The sequence below is a fragment of the Setaria italica genome, chromosome V, assembly GCF_000263155.2.
Source record: "Setaria italica strain Yugu1 chromosome V, Setaria_italica_v2.0, whole genome shotgun sequence".
NCBI classification, from domain to species: Eukaryota; Viridiplantae; Streptophyta; class Magnoliopsida; order Poales; family Poaceae; genus Setaria; species Setaria italica.
Window position 1 is genome coordinate 42,486,364 of NC_028454.1, and position 19,733 is coordinate 42,506,096.

The 19,733-nt window shown below is 42.6% G+C and overlaps 2 protein-coding genes and 1 pseudogene across 2 annotated transcripts; all 3 read left to right on the top strand.

The window, feature by feature from the left end:
• Nucleotides 1–674: 674 nt before the first annotated feature.
• Nucleotides 675–9,550, top strand: LOC101753709 (embryogenesis-associated protein EMB8-like). Its single transcript, XM_022826527.1, has 9 exons — nt 675–875; nt 1,221–1,272; nt 1,430–1,523; nt 7,415–7,482; nt 7,554–7,636; nt 7,762–7,851; nt 8,154–8,268; nt 8,904–8,968; nt 9,383–9,550. Exons 1-9 carry the CDS (start codon nt 675–677, stop codon nt 9,524–9,526), a joined length of 912 nt encoding a protein of 303 aa, XP_022682262.1. The 3' UTR covers nt 9,527–9,550.
• A 3,661-nt stretch (nt 9,551–13,211) lies between these two features.
• On the top strand, nt 13,212–16,405 carry LOC101766950 (zinc finger protein STOP1 homolog). The gene is made up of 2 exons (XM_004970672.3): nt 13,212–13,386; nt 14,511–16,405. The coding sequence occupies exon 2, from the start codon at nt 14,610–14,612 to the stop codon at nt 16,161–16,163; it is 1,554 nt and encodes a 517-aa protein (XP_004970729.1). The 5' UTR covers nt 13,212–13,386; nt 14,511–14,609; the 3' UTR covers nt 16,164–16,405.
• A 723-nt stretch (nt 16,406–17,128) lies between these two features.
• Nucleotides 17,129–19,733, top strand: part of LOC101767349 — a 13,878-nt pseudogene continuing 11,273 nt past the window's right edge.

The following is a 19,733-nucleotide window of genomic DNA, read 5'->3' on the forward strand; positions in this document are numbered from 1 at the left end:
ATGTTTTCAATGCGCAGCGATTCAATGCTTTAGAGAGTTAGCTCACTCGTCGACCTCATAGTTTTAAATTAGCATACACTTCGCAACTAACATCTTCATTGCTAAAAAAAATCATTGTTTTTCTTTGCGAAAGAAGAAAAGAACATTGTTTTCACCATATTGTGTTTCTAGAAAACGTTATATCGTACCATGTCTTGATGATTTAAATTTATCTTCACATATCATATTAGCAATGTTTCTCCATTCTGAACCCACCAACTGTAATTTGCAAGCTCGTGTGGATTGTGGTTCTACCGCAATTCATGGTAGTTAATCTGCGCCAATAGATATGAGGAGCCACCACTCTCGAAGGTGGACGCAAGCGTCACTTGTCATCACCGTCGCGTTCACAACACCCAGCACGAGTCGTTTCGCTATAATGCCACGTCACCACAAGTGTACATCGTGTCACTGACATCCATACCCCGGTCGAGTTCATAGAACATGTGCGCATTCGCCTCGAGCGAATTGCGTGGTTCGTTAAACCTCATAATTGGCGCTCAAACCGCTCGCTTTCCCGCTCATCGTGTGTCAGCTAGATGAGCTAGTTGGAGGAGCGTGCAACGGCTACTTGGGCGGCTAGAGCACTGCTTCCAAATCCTAACCCAAGATATTGTTCCTTAGCACCGTGCACGATGTCGAAGGACGCCGCCGGGGGCGAGTCTGCCGGAGAGTTGTTGCTCCGCGCGGCAGCGATGGTGCCCGCAGAGCGCTACGTCCTCACGGCTCTCGCCATCGTGTTGGCCATCCTCTACCGCTTCCTTGAGCTCCATCTCATCAGCGACATCCTCCACGGCTTCCGAGGCCAGTGCGTCAAGCTCACCTTCCGGGACTCTGCAGGAAGAGGATTGTACCGTAAGAGAAGCACAGGGTCACTTCGAATATGGAATATGGATTCTGGCAATGCAACGGAGTTGGGTCCTCAAAGCACTGTTTCGGTGCGGACTGCGCGAGCGGTACCAAATCGAGGCAAACTCTGAATACTAGATATGACCCAAAAATAACAGGGGTCAAGGTCGGCCAGTGAGACGATGGGGGATAAGCTTCATCGTCGAGAGGGAAACATCCCGGATCACCAGCTAAGGCCCCTAAATGACCGCTCGGTGATAAAGGAGGTGGGGGTGCAAAGACAGCCAGGAGGTTTGCCTAGAAGCAGCCATCCTTTAAACAGTGCGTAATAGCTCACTGATCGATACCATCTTATTATCGCCTACAAGTGTCCCTCCCTCCATGGCTTGGAGGTACACTGATGGGACTTCACATTTCAGTCGCTATAATTTAACGATAATATTAACACTAGGTGTGCTTAGGCAATTATGACAGAGAGTTAGTCAATCATGCTAGGGTTATTCACATGGTTGTTTTTAAGATATGAGTGACAATGGATTATGCAGGTATATAGCCACGCCGTGGCTTGCGAGCCCACATTTGCAGACACTGTTTGTGAGCATATTCGGAATACCGCCTTCATTCACATACAAGAGGTTAAACTTGATCAAAACTTGATCCACGTAGAGATAAGTTACACATATTATGGTCTTTTCCTTTGCTTATTGGTTGAACGTCCTTTCGTAAAATTGGAAAGCTGCTGAACCGCAATTGATTGAAAATAATTATACAACCTGTGATGCAACCGCACAAGTGAAACGGATAGCTTTAAAAAATAACCCATCAAATAATCCATAAAAACTTGTGGCTCTATAAGAAGGTAGTACATGATGAGAATCCACGGAAGTATAACAACCTATCTTCTCCAAGCATACTTACTACAACAACCTATCTTCTCTGTCTATAACCAAGCATACTTGCTGTTGTGAGAATCATCCTCTGCCTCTTATACTCCCTAAGAGCATCTCCAGCAGTCCCCCAATAAATATTTTCTAATAACTAATTAATAGGAATATCCTAATATCACTTTTATTGTTACTGGAAGAGTTGTTTTCACAGTTTCCCAATAACCTCATCCCAATCCAACTACCATACTATGAGAGGCACAACTCTGTCACACACAGTTTTTTAAAACAAAACCAAGTGCTACCTATACGTATGCCTGCTAGGATCTAGTTTCATACATATAGTGACATCATTAGTGAATAATAGTAACAATATCACGTGAAAAGATATAGAGTCTATCAGAGATTTACAGCTTAATCTTGGAAATGAAGGTTCCAAACTTCACGGGCAATCGACCGGGGGTTGCGTACGCTTAGAACTCAGCACCATCTTCACAACAACTTCGTAGCAGCTTCTTCTTCTGAGCAACGTTGGTTATAACAAGGGTGAGCACATGTCGTACTCAGCAAGTGTGGGGAACATATGAATGCAAGGCTTAAAGGAAAGGCTGACTGGTTGACTGCATTAGGCATTTTTAGTTGGTTAAATTTTATTAGCACCTGATTGCTAAAGTATAAGCATTTACCAACCTAAAATTAAGCATAAACATAGGCCATAAGCATATGGCACAACCATAACCATGATTTAAGTCCATCTTCAAGTTCAATTATCATGTGAGGGTTCAGGCCGCTCTTGACCGTGAGAACGGCTGATATATCAGTTTTACACTCTACAGAGGTTGTATATCTTTACCCACAAGTCGCGTAAAAGTTCAGTTAAACTTTAGACCTAACCATGTTGTGCTGATCAGGCACTAATCACACTACCGAGGTGTAACTGCATAGGGACGCTACGAGACTTTTACAAAGATTCCCTAGTAAGGATAGATCGCTAAGGTTTCATGATCAGCGCAATGCATAAACCTCTTTCAAACTGCGAAGTTACTATAGAGCAGATCAGTTTGAAGGCTGCGCTATACACCAACTACTATCTCTCCCTTTTGCCCCTTTTAGGTAAAGCTACCACAAACTAGAGTTTCTAATTAATTAGCCAAGATCAGAGCCATATAGTTCCTGTGGTTGTACTGTTTTCCTAGGTGGTTCTCCATGTTCCAATTAAGCATGGTAATCTTGTATTAATGAAAGGTATATCATAAGTAAAACAAGTTTAATCATTGTGTTCATTAAAATCACCATAACCCAAGTATAGCAGCTAAGCATAGCTACCGAACAGAAAGATAAACCCAGGTTGACAAGAAATGATCATAAAAACTAGGCAAATCTTAATAGGACCCATCAAAATTAAATGCAAGCCTATGCAATAGTGATTAAATAAAGTTATTGGGACAAAAGCACAAGGACGCACTTGCCTTTCTCCAAAGATATAGCTGCTCAGATTATCTTCAGCTCTTGTTCTTCAAAGCTCTCGAACGACGTTCCTTCTACTCGCAACAATCATCGGGCACAAAGCATACAAACAAACAAACAAGCACAACTAAAAATAGTACACCAATCAAAAGAAAAGCTTTAAAAGAGCGTACTAATAAGGCTCGATTCTAAGATCGCGAGGATGCAAGAAATGCTTAAAAACGAAACTAAGGTTGAAAAGCCACAGCTATCGAGAGATTAATATCAAACAAGAAAAGACTATGTGCTAGATATGTTTTAACTCAATAAAATCATGTGTAAAGGTTATTTTAGAGAAACACCCTATGTTAGAATTAAATCAAATTATATTAGTATATGAAAAAGCCGCAATAAAACTTAATTAAATTTTTATTTGTGACTGTGTATGTATAAATTATACAAATTAATCATTTATTTGAAAAATAACTTAGGTGAGAACATCTAAGTGCATGGCTTTACGATTCGGGTTGAACTAACCAAATATAATTAAAAACACATTTATATTCATATTAGTCAAATTAATATTTAATAAAGAAAAATTAAGATATAACCTATGTAGCTTTTATTCATAAAACAAATTGAATAAACATTAATCAAATTAAGTTTAATTTATAAAAAGTCGAGGTATATCTCTAATTAGCTTTTAATTGGAAGAGTTGTTTGAATAAACATTAACCAAATTTACATTAGCTATGAAAATGCGGGGTTGAACTCTAATTAGATTTTAATTAGAAAAGCAAGTATATAAGTTCTTAATCATATTAATATTTTGAACACAATACAAAACAAAGAATATGATCAACATTGCTTGTAATGTGTAATTTAAGTTGATATGAATCTATGAGGTAAACAAGGTTGCAAGGATCTAGTCGTGATTAACCCTAGATAATAGGGGCTAGCAAAGAAGAAACCTTAGACTCAGTGAATAGTCAATGTGAATAGGTGAAACCTCAGGGTTAGATCTGCAAAAGATGATGGCTTGGGCTCGGTTGCAGGGACCTAATAGATCTAGGGGATTGTCTAGGAAAGGCACAAGGCACAAGGAAAACTTCTAAACATTACCAGATCTCCAAGGGGCCTAAATGCAAAAAGCTCAAGGAGCTTGGTCATGGTGGATGGGAGTTCCGGCCGATGACATTGCTGGCGCTCCGGCAATCTATGGTCGGCTATGAGGTAGGGAAGAAGAAGAGGGGGTCGAGGCGAACTCGGGGATACACTCACTATGGTTGGGGACTGGCGGCTCTGGTCGGAATTCGGCCCGGGACGAAAGACGGCAGCCGGCCCGATTATGCGGTGCAGGCGGAGCTCCGGGGGCGAGACGGCGATGAGGAATGATGGAACAAGCTCAGCTTGGCTAGGGGAAACCACAAGTGGTGTCGGCTTGGCTCCAAGGGGTTCCTGGCCAGCGAATCAAGCTAGCACCGCTGCGGCGGGGCTTGGCTCTGGTGAGCGGGCGCGGAAGCCCGCGGCGTAGTGTGGAGGCGGAGGAGGGAGCAGCAGGGGACGTGGGGTTTTAGGTTGCGGTGATTTTTAGGGCATGGGGTGCGAGGTTGGCTTGGCGCACAAGCCAAGGACGGCCGGCGGCGGTGGCGTGCTGCGCTAGGGGAACTGCTGAGCAGCTAGGCCTGTTGGGCCCAGGTCGAGCCTTGCGGGCTCAGCCCATAAGGAGGGGGGGGGTCTAGGCTGGTTAGGAAAGAAGGTCAGGCTGGGCCACGGTTGAGCTCGGCGAAAAAAAAAGATAGGCTTTGATTATTTTCAGAAATAATTTCTCATGAAAGGAAAAATTCAAAAAAATCTAGATAATTCGATTAAACCACAAAAAATACTTCTAAAAATCTCAAAAATTCTAGGAAAAATCCTAGGGATAGATTGGGACATGAGGAATCCAAATAAAGTAATTGGAGCTCATGAAAATGATTTTAGATCCTTCTAATAAAAATATTTAGCTCTAGGAAAATGAGAATAAATTCCAGAGAAAGCTGAAAAATTGTCTGAAGAATCTAGTCATCGTCTCAACATATTTTAAAATATTTGCACTTAATAAACACAAAAATGCATTGGCATGAATGCAACACACACAGAACAACACTATTTAATTTAAAAAAGCAACCAATTTTTTCATATACTACATTTCCTATCAAGAAAATTAATGTTGGAATTTTTTTAAAATTATGAGAAAAATCATTGTTTAATTATTCTTTTTAATCACATCCTAAAATCTAAAAAATTGAGGGTGTGACAAAGTCCTCCTTTATTTAGGGAGAGTTGGGGTGAATTGTTGGGTTGTCCCAATAATTATTGAAAAAAGGGAAAGATAAAGGGAGATTGCTGGAGCACTATTTTTTTTATCAACTCTCCCAATATGGTAGTTGGATTGGGAAAAGGAAGACTGCTGGAGGACGTGTTCAATTTGAAGGAAACTGAGGAGAATATGAGAGAACTCTATAGGTTAAAATTCCCTCGGTCGTTTTGGAGAGGGGATTAAGCGAACGAGGCTGAAGCATATATTATTTTTAATCATGATATAGATAGCCATGCTCGTGCTGACATCAATATTCATAATATTTATAAATGATAATTATTGAAATCTAGATTGAAAATTTGCCAAAAAATTTTAAGGATCATTTATTATTTTTAATCATGGTATATAGATAGTCCTAGCTTGCTGATGTGATGATGACAATATTCTAATAATATTATAAATAATATACTCCATCTATTTCGAATTGTAGATCATTTTGACTTTTTTAATACATGATTTTTCTATGTATTTAGATATATATTTAGATGTATAGCAAAATGTATTTAAGAAAGTCAAAATCACCCATAATTTAGAATAAAATCTAGATTGAAATTTAGCTAAAATAATAGAAATTTATTCTTTTCTCTCACGAACGAAACAGACCGAAACAAGAAATCTCTCTGGGGTTCGTAACACGATCGAAAATCCTTCGTAATCGAGGATGGCGAACGGATAGTCTGCAACTTGTCTTTCGGATCCATCTCTTCTCAGTTGTGTCATGCCCGCCCGTGTTGTGCCCTCCTACTCCCATCCCCGGCGACAGGAGCGCCGCTGGATTCGCCGCCGCTACCCAACCGTTCTAGTCCTCAGCAGTCATCTTGTCTCCCCGCTGCCGGTGCTGCCGAACTGTTGATCCTTCGCCACCACCCGCCGCTACTCCAGTACAGTACTTCCTATGGCTTCCTTCCCTCCTAGAGCAACTTCAACAGACTATCCATTTTTTACTCTCTATTTGGCTCCCTATCCAGGTTGGCAAAAAGATTCCTCTCTATATTAAGTTGCTCCCTCCCATAGACTATCCATTTCCCACTCTTCAAATCCTAATCCCAATAGCTAGTTTCCTCTCTAAAAATTTACACCCTCCATCTACTCCAACAGCCTCTCCATTTTGCACTGTCAAGTTTGAAGAGGGATGGAGAGTATTTGGCAAGCCGAATATGAGGACCATCTGAATAACAACTCTGTTGGATTGTGATTTTTCAGCATACTTGCTAAATTTTGACTTGGAGATGGAGATGGCAAGGCTGTTGGAGTTGCTCTAACATCCGCACCGGTGCACAATCTGAGAAGCAACGCCCTCGTCGGCATCGCTAATCCTGGTGCCGTCGTGTATAGCGAAAGGCGATTTTTTTTGTCGCCTGTCCTAGCCGTATGGAGATAGGATGCATGGTAAAATTGAGTGCAGTGGACACCATTAATTTTTCTGCTCAATTATACATCGCCAGGGATTATTCGCAATCTAACCATATGGTTTAATTTCTAGCATCTTGTGCATCCTTTTTCAATTCTGTGATCAATTCTTTGATACGTCAATATGGATTTCACCACTCCATTGTTACCAGTGAAACTTGTGGATAGTTGAATTGGAACCTTGGATGGATGTGAAATAAAAGTGATATTTCTTAGAAAGGGGGAAATAAACCTGAATGTTAAGAGGGGTTGTTTTTCTTACTAAGAGTCTCTATGCTTTCCTAAAAGGAAAAAAATATGATTCCTACCAATGCCTCAAATCGGGCCTTCAGGATCTATGTTATGCTTATTTTTTAGCGGAGTGAAGAAAACGATTTTCTTAGTTTTAGTTGACAATGCACTGATTACTGTCTCTGTACTTTAGAGAGTTGTACACAGCTCGCGATGGTGGAACCATTGCTTTGGATTGGCTGCTGGCTTCTGATTCGGAAGGTACAAGGCTCACGGATTACGTATCATTGTGTCGTCCATGGTAATATATGACCTTTTTACTTGTGTTTCAGATATAGATGGTTGCATTTATAACGATGCTTCAACACCCCTTGCAGTTGTGCTTCCTGGACAAAATAGTGATTCTGCTTCTGCTGTTAGTCCCTAACTTATTTCTTATGTTGACTGATCTTTGTTTCATATTTGAAGAGCTCTAGATCTGTCCAGTGCATAATTTATGGTTACCCAATCTAACTATGTAGTAACCTGTGTTGCATGCAGTATATGAAACACTTAGTTTATTCCATGGCAAATAAAGGGTGGAATGTGGTTGTAAGCAACCACAGGGGTCTTGGTGGCGTGCCCATTACTGTAAGTTATCCATTTGAAATTCCAAATAACTTCTGTTCGATGTACTGTAAACTTCAAACTCTGGTGCACACTGCTGATCACTGTTTGTGTTGTGTCCATTTTGTAACATAATATTGGTGCACAGGATTGATTTATTAATGTTACTTAAATCATATGTCTGAGCACAACCAAATTATGATGGACTGATTAAATTCACATTAAGTCAGAATTCATCTGCTGACACTTAAACGAGTTCCAAAGACACAAACTGATTTGTTCAGTAAACATCCTCGCAGCATTCAAATATTTATTTCTTGTGGCAGTCAGATTGCTTGTACAATGGTGGATGGACAGAAGATATCCGTGAAGTCATTAAGTACCTGCATCTCAAATACCCAAACACTCCACTGTTCTGTGTTGGTACGTGCCAATATTCTGGTAAGCAAATTCCATCTTACCTTAATCTAAACTTATCCCATTCTGCTCGCCGAAAGTAAAATGATGTCAGTCTGCGATTTTTGATTAGTGGCAATTGAGAAGTGCTAGCTGCACAGTTTTTCTCTTGAACACCCAGGAGAACTGCGCATCATTATATTTTTTTTGCCTCCTTGGCGTGGCCTTCACAGGAGGCCATGCGGTGTGGGGGTTCGAACCTCCTACCGGCTGCCTCCCACCCTTGGGAGCTTGCCACTGAGCCACAAGCTTGTCCGCTGCGCATCATTATATTAAGAAGAAGAAAAAAGATAATCCAAAAGGTACACACCCATTAGGGTGAAGTTCAATACATGAGGACTTGGCAATTGAGAATTGCTAGCTGCACAGTTTTACCTGTATCAATAGCTTTGAAAATTGGCACAACTCTTTTCTAGTTATGTGTACTTTAAACAATGTATAATTTAGAATGTTGTGTATGTATGAACCAACTCCATGCTGGTCTTGCTCGTGTCCCAAACCTACCTGGGTTTATGGCCATTAACCAAAGAAGAATGAGTTAAAGTGTGTCGTGTGTTGCTGTAGAGTGTAATGTCAACTGATGTGGTAATAGAACATATTTATTTCACATCTTTGCACAGGTGAAGAAGGTGAAAATACTTCAGTGGCTGGTGCAGTGTCTATTTGCTCTCCATGGGATCCGGTGGTTAGTTTCTGCGCAAAAAACTGGCATGCTTATGTAGAGATTTGTACCAAGTTGCACCTCAATAATTTTCCATTCACCTTCAACACCTCTCCAAATGCCTTTGTGGCTTACAATAGCGAATTTAATCCATTTTAATGCTCACAAATCCATCTTGGTGGCAATTTCGTTCAAGTTTTGATTTTTAACTTAGGATTTATTTCACATCAGGAAGTGTGCTTCATCTTTACAATTTCTCTATATAGCGACAAATTGTTAGCTTAGTACCTTCCATCCTAGAACTGTAGCACAAAATCTTACTACAACTACCAACACTTCTTGTTACGAAGGTTGTACAGTGCTTCTACATCACAGCACCCCGACATCAAATTGGCCCTTAAACTCGTTCTGTTTTATCATTTCACTTCAAATTTGTAGGTTTGTGATAGATTTATTTGCCGCAACCTTGTGCAACGATGTTATGACAGAGCCCTTACTATGTCTGAAAGGCTATGCAAAATTGTAAGTATCCATTCCCCTTCCTCACGTTGGTGCTATATTGATGTGATTCTAATTACTTGATTGTCAATTGTTATGTGCCATACATCCCTGCTGGGCTGTTTACCTATCTTAAAACTAAGTTCTTTAAAAGGTTTAGCTCACACTAGTCAAAATTTAAATAACACTTGCGCATGCAACCATATCAATCATGTTTGTCTCTTATAGCTTGATAGTGCATGTATGAGGTAGCAGTTGATAAATATGCTTGAGAGGCATAATCATAGTTTGTACAATTATGAACAGGTGACCGTGAGATAATATTTCCACAATCAAATTGTTTTTTCATATGCTTGGATGCTTGCTCTATGGAAATATGGTGATTTGGATACCTTCATTCAGCTTTGCCATGGCAAAGAGAGATGTTCTGTGCTTTGCACTTATTGCATGAAATGCATGCTTCATATGTTGCCCATCCATTTGCTTGCCTTACTATCTATATATATGGTAGTAATTCTTGCATATTATGAAGCTGCAAATATCATGGTAATGGAGTTGAGTTATCACATATAGAGATAGCAATTCATATTAATACACAAAATCTTAGTTGAATCCTGATCAACCTTTTCCTTTACATACATCAACCTGTCTTCGCCCGACTTGCAAATTGGGAAGCTATCAAAAAGGTTTTACTCATTTTGAATTAAAGTTTTTTGTTGGCACTGAAATGAATTCACATTGAAGGGGCAATCTTATAAACTTTTATCCTTTTCAGTTTTGTTTACAGGTAGTACAATCATCTCCTCTTTATAATTTAATTTGCTAGTTTGCGCCATTGTGCAGGTAATTTTTGCTTTGCAAAAGTCACGCTCCTGAATAATTTTATTTCAAGTGTTGATCATAAGAATCCTGGTTTAACTTAGGGCCAAACGAAACGTTGCTTACTCGGAATGGTGGCCATCTTGCGTCTTTCAAAGGACTAACTGCTGGAAAACTATGGTATGCCTGTATAAGCCTGAAAGTTCTGTTGTATCTATGTTACGAGTTATATGTATTTATATATTACAGAATATGTATCTGCTACTGCTATTGATGGATGTTCTGAATTAGGTGTCTTCTGATACACTTTGTAGGTGGGTAGAAGCTACTTCTAAGTTCCTCTGTGCCCTTCGTAACAGCTCCTACATGCATTGGCCGAAGGTATGAGCACTAACTCATCAATGAAATTTCCCATCTTACATGTTTTTTTAGTTTGAGTAAAGTAATTCATGCATGTCATAATTGAACACAGGCGCAAGGTGATGTTTTGCACTCTTCCTTGGAATCATCGATTGATAAGAGCTCATGTGCTAATGTACGTCATGGAAGATGGAATGGTAGCTCCAGTAACAAAAGCTGGCCCTGGAAATGATGACTCACCTTCTGAGCATACCGTTGATGAAGAATTAGAATTAAGTGATTAAGTAACGGGGTGCTGGTTAAGCAACAGAATGAAACCAGTGGAGGGGGGCATGAAAGCTCTGCAGAATTAATCTACATTCAGCATGGATATGACATCGACAGAGATTATTGCTCCTGTCCAGAGATCCACAAACCAACTGATTCAATGCCATGGGAGGCCAGGCTAGTCTGAGATTGGTTACCGCGATACATTCTGCTTCTCGGCACCCTAGCGTTTATCACTTTTCGGGAGAAGCTCATGAATCCACTGCAAGATAAATGACTAAGTTTACTTGAAAAAAAGAATGACTAAGGAGACCAATAAAAACCTTGTGTTACAATTGCATCATGCAATGCCCTAGAACTACTTGAAGGCCGGTATAGCCATTTGATATTTCCTTTTTTTAGTTCGTCACGGCTCCTGTGCACAATGTCATCACCCGCCTATGTCCATCAGGGTGCCTGTATAAGCTGCCCCATTGTAATACATTTTAAATAAAACCAAATAACATCACAAGCATCTATACATAATCAGTTCATCACAAAGCATAGCTTGCCTCGATTTACTCATGTGGATGGTGTGGACTCTGGAGGTTGTAACATTTTTTACCCAAGTTGAGGTTGAGGAAGTCATGCTTCATTTACATACATGGTAAAATTGTCAACCAGCTGAAAGGGAAACGATGTTGGGCCATGTTGATTGTGTGGTGCAGCAGGAAAGCGGGCAAGCGGCTCCCCAAAGTATCTTTTCATGTGGCGACGGCACTACGGTCCCAACAAGCCATTTGGCAAATGGCAATGATTTGCTTGCGAGTGTTTCCTGCTTGGTACGTGCGCGTTTCTGTGCCACTGGAATCTCTCTTTCAGCTTTCCCCATTTCACTTTGGATCCATGTCTTGCAAGCATATCGATCGAATTTATTCTGAGACTTGGATTCCCGTCAAGATGTTAATCCTTGCTGATGCTTGACGTTTATCTTAAAATTTCTTTAGGAGATCAACTTGATCTGTGTTTGCCGGTTAAGTCTCTCTTCTTTATTTGTGGGTTACGCAAGTCAGTTGGACTTTCTTTAGACAGTTGCACACTTGCGATTCAGAATACTATTAAAAATTCCGTGGTCAACCACGATCCATGACAGAGTTGTCCTGCTCTGGATAACAATAAAAAACGTCAAGGATGCTGCCACCGTAGCCCAAATGGCCAAGTGTAAACAGGAGGAGTAGGGATGGGCCCAGTACTGATTTGGACTGCAGGAGGAGAGCAGGGCCCAGTAGGCTTCTGTTGATCGCTTCTGTTCTTGTTCCTGTGACCTCAGCGATGATGTCAAAAGGAAGCGAGAACTTGGTTCTTCTAGGGCTATGATCGTTGTGGCGCACGCTGTGCCGCCGTGGCGATTGGATGGAGTGATCAGCATGCCACCGATGTAGGCTTTTGAGCTCTCGGAAAAACTTCTTTTCCAATTCTCGTGGACCATGACACGTATAGCACATCCGGAGGAGATTGCAGGTAGTTTACGAACAATCTAGAAATAGGAATTTGATGGAAACACACGTTTCCGTCCTGAATCTTACGGAATTATCGCTTCCAAGTTCCACATGGGGAATTCGCTGCTCTACATTGGAATGTTGCTATTCTACATCAGGCATCGGGTCCGGCACATGACTTTTTTGAATACAGTATAATTTTATATTTTGAAACTAAATATTTAAACTTTAGTGACGGTACAGGCTTAATAATTTAGACTGTATAAAGTTGTTCGGTAAAGTTTTGATTTTTGAATACAGTATAAAGTTTACAGGCTGCTGCAGCACATCTCGCAGCCATCTTTACCGAACATGCTGTAGGTTCAGTAACAGCACAAACCACAAATCCACTGAAAAATGGCATCGAGCAGTACAAATGTCAGCACCAAAAAAAGCAGGCTATTCCACAATTTTGCCCCCATTGGGCGGGTAGGGTGGGGCCTCCTCGATTCCAACCTAATCTAGTCGAATCCACCACACTCCACGGCAGAGCACCTGGAAAGGCGTCGAGAGGATGAGGAAGAGAACGACGCGAGCCGGTGGGCCCTCGTTGGAATTGGGCCTCACCCTTTTTTTGACGAGATTTTTTTTTCTTTCCCGGGGGCCTCGAATCGGCCCCCGCGAGCAATAGGGCCCACCGCCCGGCACCTGATCTGATGCCTCCTGCTCTACTCTCCTCGCATCCTTTGTTCTTGTTCGGGCTACACGCTACCGTGCGCCGCTAGAGCACGCTACGCTGACGCTGACATCACGGCCCCACGGCAGACGGGGCTTACCGTCACTGTACAAAGCCCAGCGCGCCGCACCGGAGCGAGCACAGCGAAGTAACAGGAGGGGAGGGGGTGGGGAGCTCTTGAGGTCAACGAGGGGGGAGCGGGGCAGGAAGGCTCGGGGCTCCTTCCTCCTCCTATAAACCCACCGCGCCCGCCTACCGGGCTCCCATTTTCTCTCCCGGGAGCCGCAATTCCGACCTGCTGCTTCGTAAGTCCACCTTTGAATTTTTGTTTATCCATGACCTTTTCTAGCTGTATGCTTGATTGAAACGAGAGCGCCGATTGAGGAACTGGTGTGGGTAATATGTGGGGAATTAATCTGAGATTTGTATCGGTCGCCTCTTGATGGTTGTGTAGACTGCTTAGAAAAGAAAATTGTCATGGTCTCCCGTGTTAATTTCTTCTATTTTCGCCTGCTTTATCTGATCTGGGCCCTATATGATAAAGATAAAAGGTTTTTTTTTTGTAGAGGAGGCTCTTGAGGTATGGGGAAAGGGCGATACATGAGGGATTTGAGATCCCTTGATCGGGAATCTTTGTTCTTCGGCTCGGGTTGCTTTGCTCTATGTTCTTGAAATTCATCAAGGGGCAACGAAATAAGTGGTTTTACTTAATTTTTTTGTTTGATTAGGAGATTTGGGATTTGGGATCTTCGATTTGATCTCTTTGATCGAACGGAACCATCAGCGCTCGATTCCCTCATCATTCATTTGTTTAGTAGACCTTGTGCTGCGTTTATTGAAGTTTTCATCCATCCTTTGATTGAACTGAACCATTAGTACTCGATCCCCTCATCATTCATTTGTTTATTAAAGTTTTCATCCATCATTTTGATTGCCTCTACTAGGTTTCAAGCTCTTTTACTAGATGTTGCTAAGGTCTGAGTTTTGGGTGCATACTATTCTGGCCACAGATCTGTTGGTGCGTTCAGATTAGATTGTTGACTTGTCTTTTAGTGAAGATCTCGAGAAGTAGAACAGTATTCGGTAAAACTATTGGGCTTCCTGAAATACTAAGACATGATGAGCGAAGTAGTGGTCTGATTCTGACTAGTAAGCCTGGCTAGCTGGTGAACCTATCGTTTTAACCTCCCAGTTGATTCCTGAAATAAGTTTCCTGCATGTTCCCTGTTTCTGGTATGTTATACATCTGAAATAAAGAGGTAGGACAGTATATCTTTTACAACTAGAAATAGGTGCTGTTCTTTTTTCTTTTGAACAAGAAAGGCCATTTCTGCTGGTGACTAGTCATAGCTTCCTTCCAGCTTTGGTTATGAGTATGTCTCATATTTATCTTTCTGCAACCTATAATCTCTGAATCTCTCTGTTGCAGGGTTCATGCCCGCCCAGTAGATCAATTCTACACCAGATGATTGTACTCCCTGGGGTAGAAGGGCGTACTGAAGCAGAACTCGGGTGGTGTTGAATCAAAATGGAAGGCGGGATGTCAAGTTTGGAAACTGCCATGAAAGCTTCTTCGTCGATCGCAAGTGGTACGGCAAGGAATGCTGAGCCTGACCAACATCCTGTCTGTTCCAATTCACTAGAGCAGTTTTATTTTCCAAGACCTGGCCAATCTTTGCCAGGCATTCCACCATTCTTTGGGCCTCCCTCCTCCAGTTTGTATCTTCCTAATGACAATGAAGCTAAAGTTGGCAACCAATTTGAACCAAATCCTTCACAGAGTACGGATTGGGACCCGCAGGCTATAGTGAGCAACCTAACTTTCCTTGAGCAGAAGATCAAGCAGGTAAAAGATGTTGTGCAGGCCATGAGTAACCGAGAGAACCATGTCGCTGGCGGTTCCTGTGAGCTAGCAGCAAAGCAGCAGCTCATAACTGCTGATCTCACTAGCATTATAATCCAGCTTATCACAACTGCTGGTTCGCTGCTCCCTTCAATGAAGAACCCACTTAGCAGCAATCTAGCAGTAAGGCAGCTCGGCAACACTCTTGGTTCTCCTATGGGTTTTGGCATGAATACTAATCAGCGACCAAGTGTAGACAGCAAGACCAATATTCCTGACAGTGGAAAGGTCTCTGATTACGAGGAACTGATCAATAGCCTTAATACTACCCAAGATGAAAGAGATGAGATGATCAAATGCCCAAATCCTTGTGTTGGGGAAGGGTCTGAACCGACTCCGATGGAAGACCATGATGTAAAGGAGAGTGATGATGGTGAGCATGAGGGAGAGAATCTCCCCCCTGGTTCTTATGTAGTATTACAATTGGAAAAGGAGGAGATTTTAGCACCACATACTCATTTCTGCTTGATCTGTGGGAAGGGCTTCAAGAGAGATGCTAACCTAAGGATGCATATGAGGGGCCATGGAGATGAGTACAAGACTGCTGCAGCTCTTGCCAAACCCACGAAAGATTCTGGTTCAGAGCATGCACCAGTTACAAGGTACTCATGCCCATTTGTGGGTTGCAAGCGGAACAAAGAGCACAAGAAGTTCCAGCCTCTCAAGACAATATTGTGTGTGAAGAACCATTACAAGCGAAGCCATTGTGACAAGAGCTATACCTGCAGCCGCTGCAACACCAAAAAGTTCTCTGTGATCGCCGACTTGAAGACTCACGAGAAGCATTGTGGTCGTGACAAGTGGCTCTGTTCTTGCGGAACAACCTTCTCAAGGAAGGACAAGCTTTTCGGGCATGTTGCGCTTTTCCAGGGCCACACACCTGCGCTCCCCATGGATGATGTCAAGATATCAGAAGCATCAGAGCAACAGCAGGGCAGCGAGCCCATGAACGAAATTTCGAGGAGCGTGGGGTGCTTCCCTTGCAGCTCGTCTGATGGCATTTCAAACCTCGACATGAAAATGGCTGATGATGCGCGCGGTTATTACTCACCGATGAGCTTTGATCCTTGCTTTGGCACGCTCGATGACTTCACTCGCCCTGGATTCGACATCTCTGAGGACCCCTTCTCCTTTCTGCCTTCGGGATGCAGTTATGTACAGCAGAATGGAGACAACTGATGGGGCTCATCGTGGATGACGACGACAATGGCGCTGGCAACCTTTATGTATGATGTATGGCTGTATGCATGATGCTAGTCTGGTTCTTGCTATGTTTAAGGGTCATTTTAGGTTATGACTTTCTTTTCCTTAAGTGTCACTTCATTTGGTGGTCATCAATAATGAGCACTTCTAGCATTTCGTAGACTGAGATAGCCCCAGTTTTCAGTACATACATGCAATTGTTACATTTTTCATTTTTATCTGAATTGGCTACATGCTTGTGGTACCGATACCTTGTCATAACAGAGGACAAACGTTTAGCTGAGTGAAATCCCATGGTACAGATCAGAGATAACAAGCTGCTCAGCTGTTAATCTGGTTCTCCCATGTAGTCACGGCCTGCTATTTGTGGGAAAAAGAGCATGAGTTCCTAGCAAGCGATCCTTCTCCCGAAACATGGGTGTGCTAGATTTGTGCAGAGCTTGATCTGGTGTAATTTCTTTTCGCTACTGCACCCTGACAAAGTGATAATGATGGCATTGGATACAGTCATACAGAGAATTCTTGTTGCTCTTTCTCTGACTGACTTCGGGTCCGTTTGGTTCCCTTTGCTTATTTTTAAGTAAGTGTCACATCAATGTTTAGATACTAATTAGGAGTATTAAACGTAGACTATTTACAAAACTCATTACATAAGTGGAGGCTAAACAGCGAGACGAATCTATTAAGTCTAATTAATCCATCATTAGCAAATGTTTACTGTAGCAACATATTGTCAAATCATGGACTAATTAGGCTTAATAGATTCGTCTCGCCGTTTAGCCTCCACTTATGTAATTGGTTTTGTAAATAGTCTACGTTTAATACTCCTAATTAGTACCTAAACATTCGATGTGACGAATTTAAGCAAGTGAACCAAACCAGGCCTTCCTCTCTGAATTTGCAAGCCGGTTGGAATTGGAACTGTGGTGGCAGGTTGAAGATGTGGAAATCAACGAAGAAATTGAAGCCTAATTTTCCGACCTCCGACACCTACCAAACCGCGCCCACCAACCACCATTGCCGCACCACCTTCATCTGGTCGACTGCAATCTTGCAGACTTGCTAGTGCAGCTCGGGTCACACAGCAGGCGACAGCAAGCAAGGGCAGGCCCATTGCTCTGGCTGCTGTTAAGCTGAGGGACAGGGCAACTGCCAACTAGCCACTTCTATGACCCCCGCCGCCGCCGCCGCCGCCTCGTCGGGCCCGTCCTTCTCCACCCTCACCAAGCCCGTCTCCTCTGGTTCCAACTCCGTCTGCTTCGTCAGGTAAGCAGCCGACCTGTGCAGAGACCCTCGATCGGGAACACCTTCGCTCAGTTCTTGCAGCGATCGGTTGGTTGCTTCATTCCGATTTCCGAATCAGTGAATGAATTAACCAACAAGCGGTTCGTTTCCTTGCATTGGATGGCTGCGCCTCAGGGCATTCGGGGGGAGAAAGCCCGCGGCGAGGGCCAGGATGGCGGCGGTGCGGGCGGAAGCGGTGGACACGTCCATCAGCCCGAGGGTGAACTCGCTTCGGCCGTCCGAGACCATCGCCATCACTGACCAGGCCACGGCGCTGCGGCTAGCCGGCGTGTCGGTCATCGGCCTAGCCGCGGGGGAGCCAGACTTCGACACGCCGTCCGCGATCGCCGAGGTGGGGGGACGCCTGCTCTGATTTCCCCCCGATTTCACCTTCGGTTTTGGCTCATTGAGTTTAGTGCACTTGTGAAATCAGACTTAATCACGTTATTGTTGAACAATGGATTTAGATATTTAGTAAGAATGTCTATTATCAATGTGGGATATTTCAGGTAAACATTATCGTTGCTTCGCTTTGATCCAGGCTGGGATGAATGCAATTAGGGACGGTTGTACAAGGTACACTCCTAATGCCAGGACTTTGGAGCTGAGAAAGGCTATTTGCGCTAAACTCCAGGGTGTGTGGGTGTATGACTCTGCGGATGGATTTCTTCTTCAACGCTAATAAGACTTAAGTTAAAAGATTGAACGCCTTCATGTTTATTATGACTATACAGAGGAGAATGGGATACCCTATAGCCCTGACAAGGTGCTAGTGAGCAATGGCGCTAAGCAGTGCATTACACAAGCGGTGCTTGCAGTTTGCTCCCCTGGTGATGAGGTGAGCACTTTGTCCTGCTACTGCACTACCGGAAACAGTAAATTCGCCGAGTGTAAAAATTTTGCCGAGTGCATTTTCTCGGGCACTCGGCAAACAGCCTTTTTGCCGAGTGTACACAATGAGACACTCGGCGAACATAAAACACTCGGCACAAAGGAGGTTTGCCGAGTGCCAAAAATCAGGCACTCGGCAAACAACTCCACGACACTCAGCAAAGAAGACACACTCGGCAAATCAGTATCGCGTGCGGCGCACGTGCGTCGTGCACTAACAGCGTGGGACGGCCGTTACACCTTTGCCGAGTGTTAGACGTGTGACACTCGGCAAAGTCCGCTTCGCCGAGTGCCAGACGCATACACTCGGCACACGCAAACGTTCGCCGAGTGTCTCAGCCGGACACTCGGCAAACGGAACACTTTGCCGAGTGCCATCCTTGAGGCACTCGGCAAACAAAAAAAAAATTCCTTCCAACACCTTCCACACTTTTTCTACTCCCCACGTAAGACATTTGGTTATACATATTAAAATTTGGTATATTTTCGGGTCTGTTTGGGATTTTTAATGCTTTGTTTGCATTAATAGGAATTTTTTGATTGAAGTCAAATTTTAACTACACGTACTTGAAATAATGGATTGAAATCAGTGAAAAAATCATATTCATATTATGGAGACCAAATTGAGGTCTCAACCAGAAAATGAAAAGAAATTTTGAACATTGTTTTTAAAAAACACGACCACGAACCTTTGGTTCAATGGTTGTTAAATTGTAAAAAAACCAAACGAAATCTGAAAATCACAAGATTTGTCAAGATGTCATTATATTATGTGTGTAGGCTGTGGTAAAAAATTGAGAACGTTTCGCCCAATTTCTGACCTATCATGCTTAGAAACCGACTAATCTCCTGGAGGGATTCATAGAAGTTAGAAAGGAGCCAATAAGATTTGGTGTTCAAGTGACACATGAATTAAGGAGTGCCTTCAAATCTTTTTGTAAAGGCAACATACAACACATGTTGGTTCATGTCAAATTTTGGAAATTTTTCGGATGCATTTGATATTTTTTATTGATTAAATGCAATTATAGATTTTTATTAGATATAAATGGAATTTGAGCTATAACTGCATGAAATAATGGAATATTTTCGGTAGAAAACTAATTTAACAATTTTTTAGTGATTTTGACACGATTTTGAACAAGTATATTTGAAAAAGGCCACTAAAATACGTTATTTCATGTAACGTTTGCCGAGTGTACCCATAAAACACTCGGCAAAAATTGTATTTTGCCGAGTGTTTTCTATGTGCACTCGGCAAACAAGTTGCACGGGCCCACTTTCTTCGGCCTCGGTTGCAAAAAAAAACCCGAATTAACTTTGCCGAGTGCCCTGGATCTGGGCACTCGGCAAACACTAGTGCTTGCCGAG

What these genes read in the sequence shown, in the direction of transcription:
- LOC101753709 (XM_022826527.1), top strand. Translation starts at nt 675, where the DNA reads ATGTCGAAGGACGCCGCCGGGGGCGAGTCTGCCGGAGAGTTGTTGCTC. An exon ending in AGCTCACCTTCCGGGACTCT is followed by an intron (nt 876 to 1,220) that starts GCAGGAAGAGGA and finishes AGTGCGTAATAG; the next exon opens with CTCACTGATCGATACCATCT. An exon ending in ATAGTGATTCTGCTTCTGCT is followed by an intron (nt 7,637 to 7,761) that starts GTTAGTCCCTAA and finishes TGTTGCATGCAG; the next exon opens with TATATGAAACACTTAGTTTA.
- LOC101766950 (XM_004970672.3), top strand. Translation starts at nt 14,610, where the DNA reads ATGGAAGGCGGGATGTCAAGTTTGGAAACTGCCATGAAAGCTTCTTCG.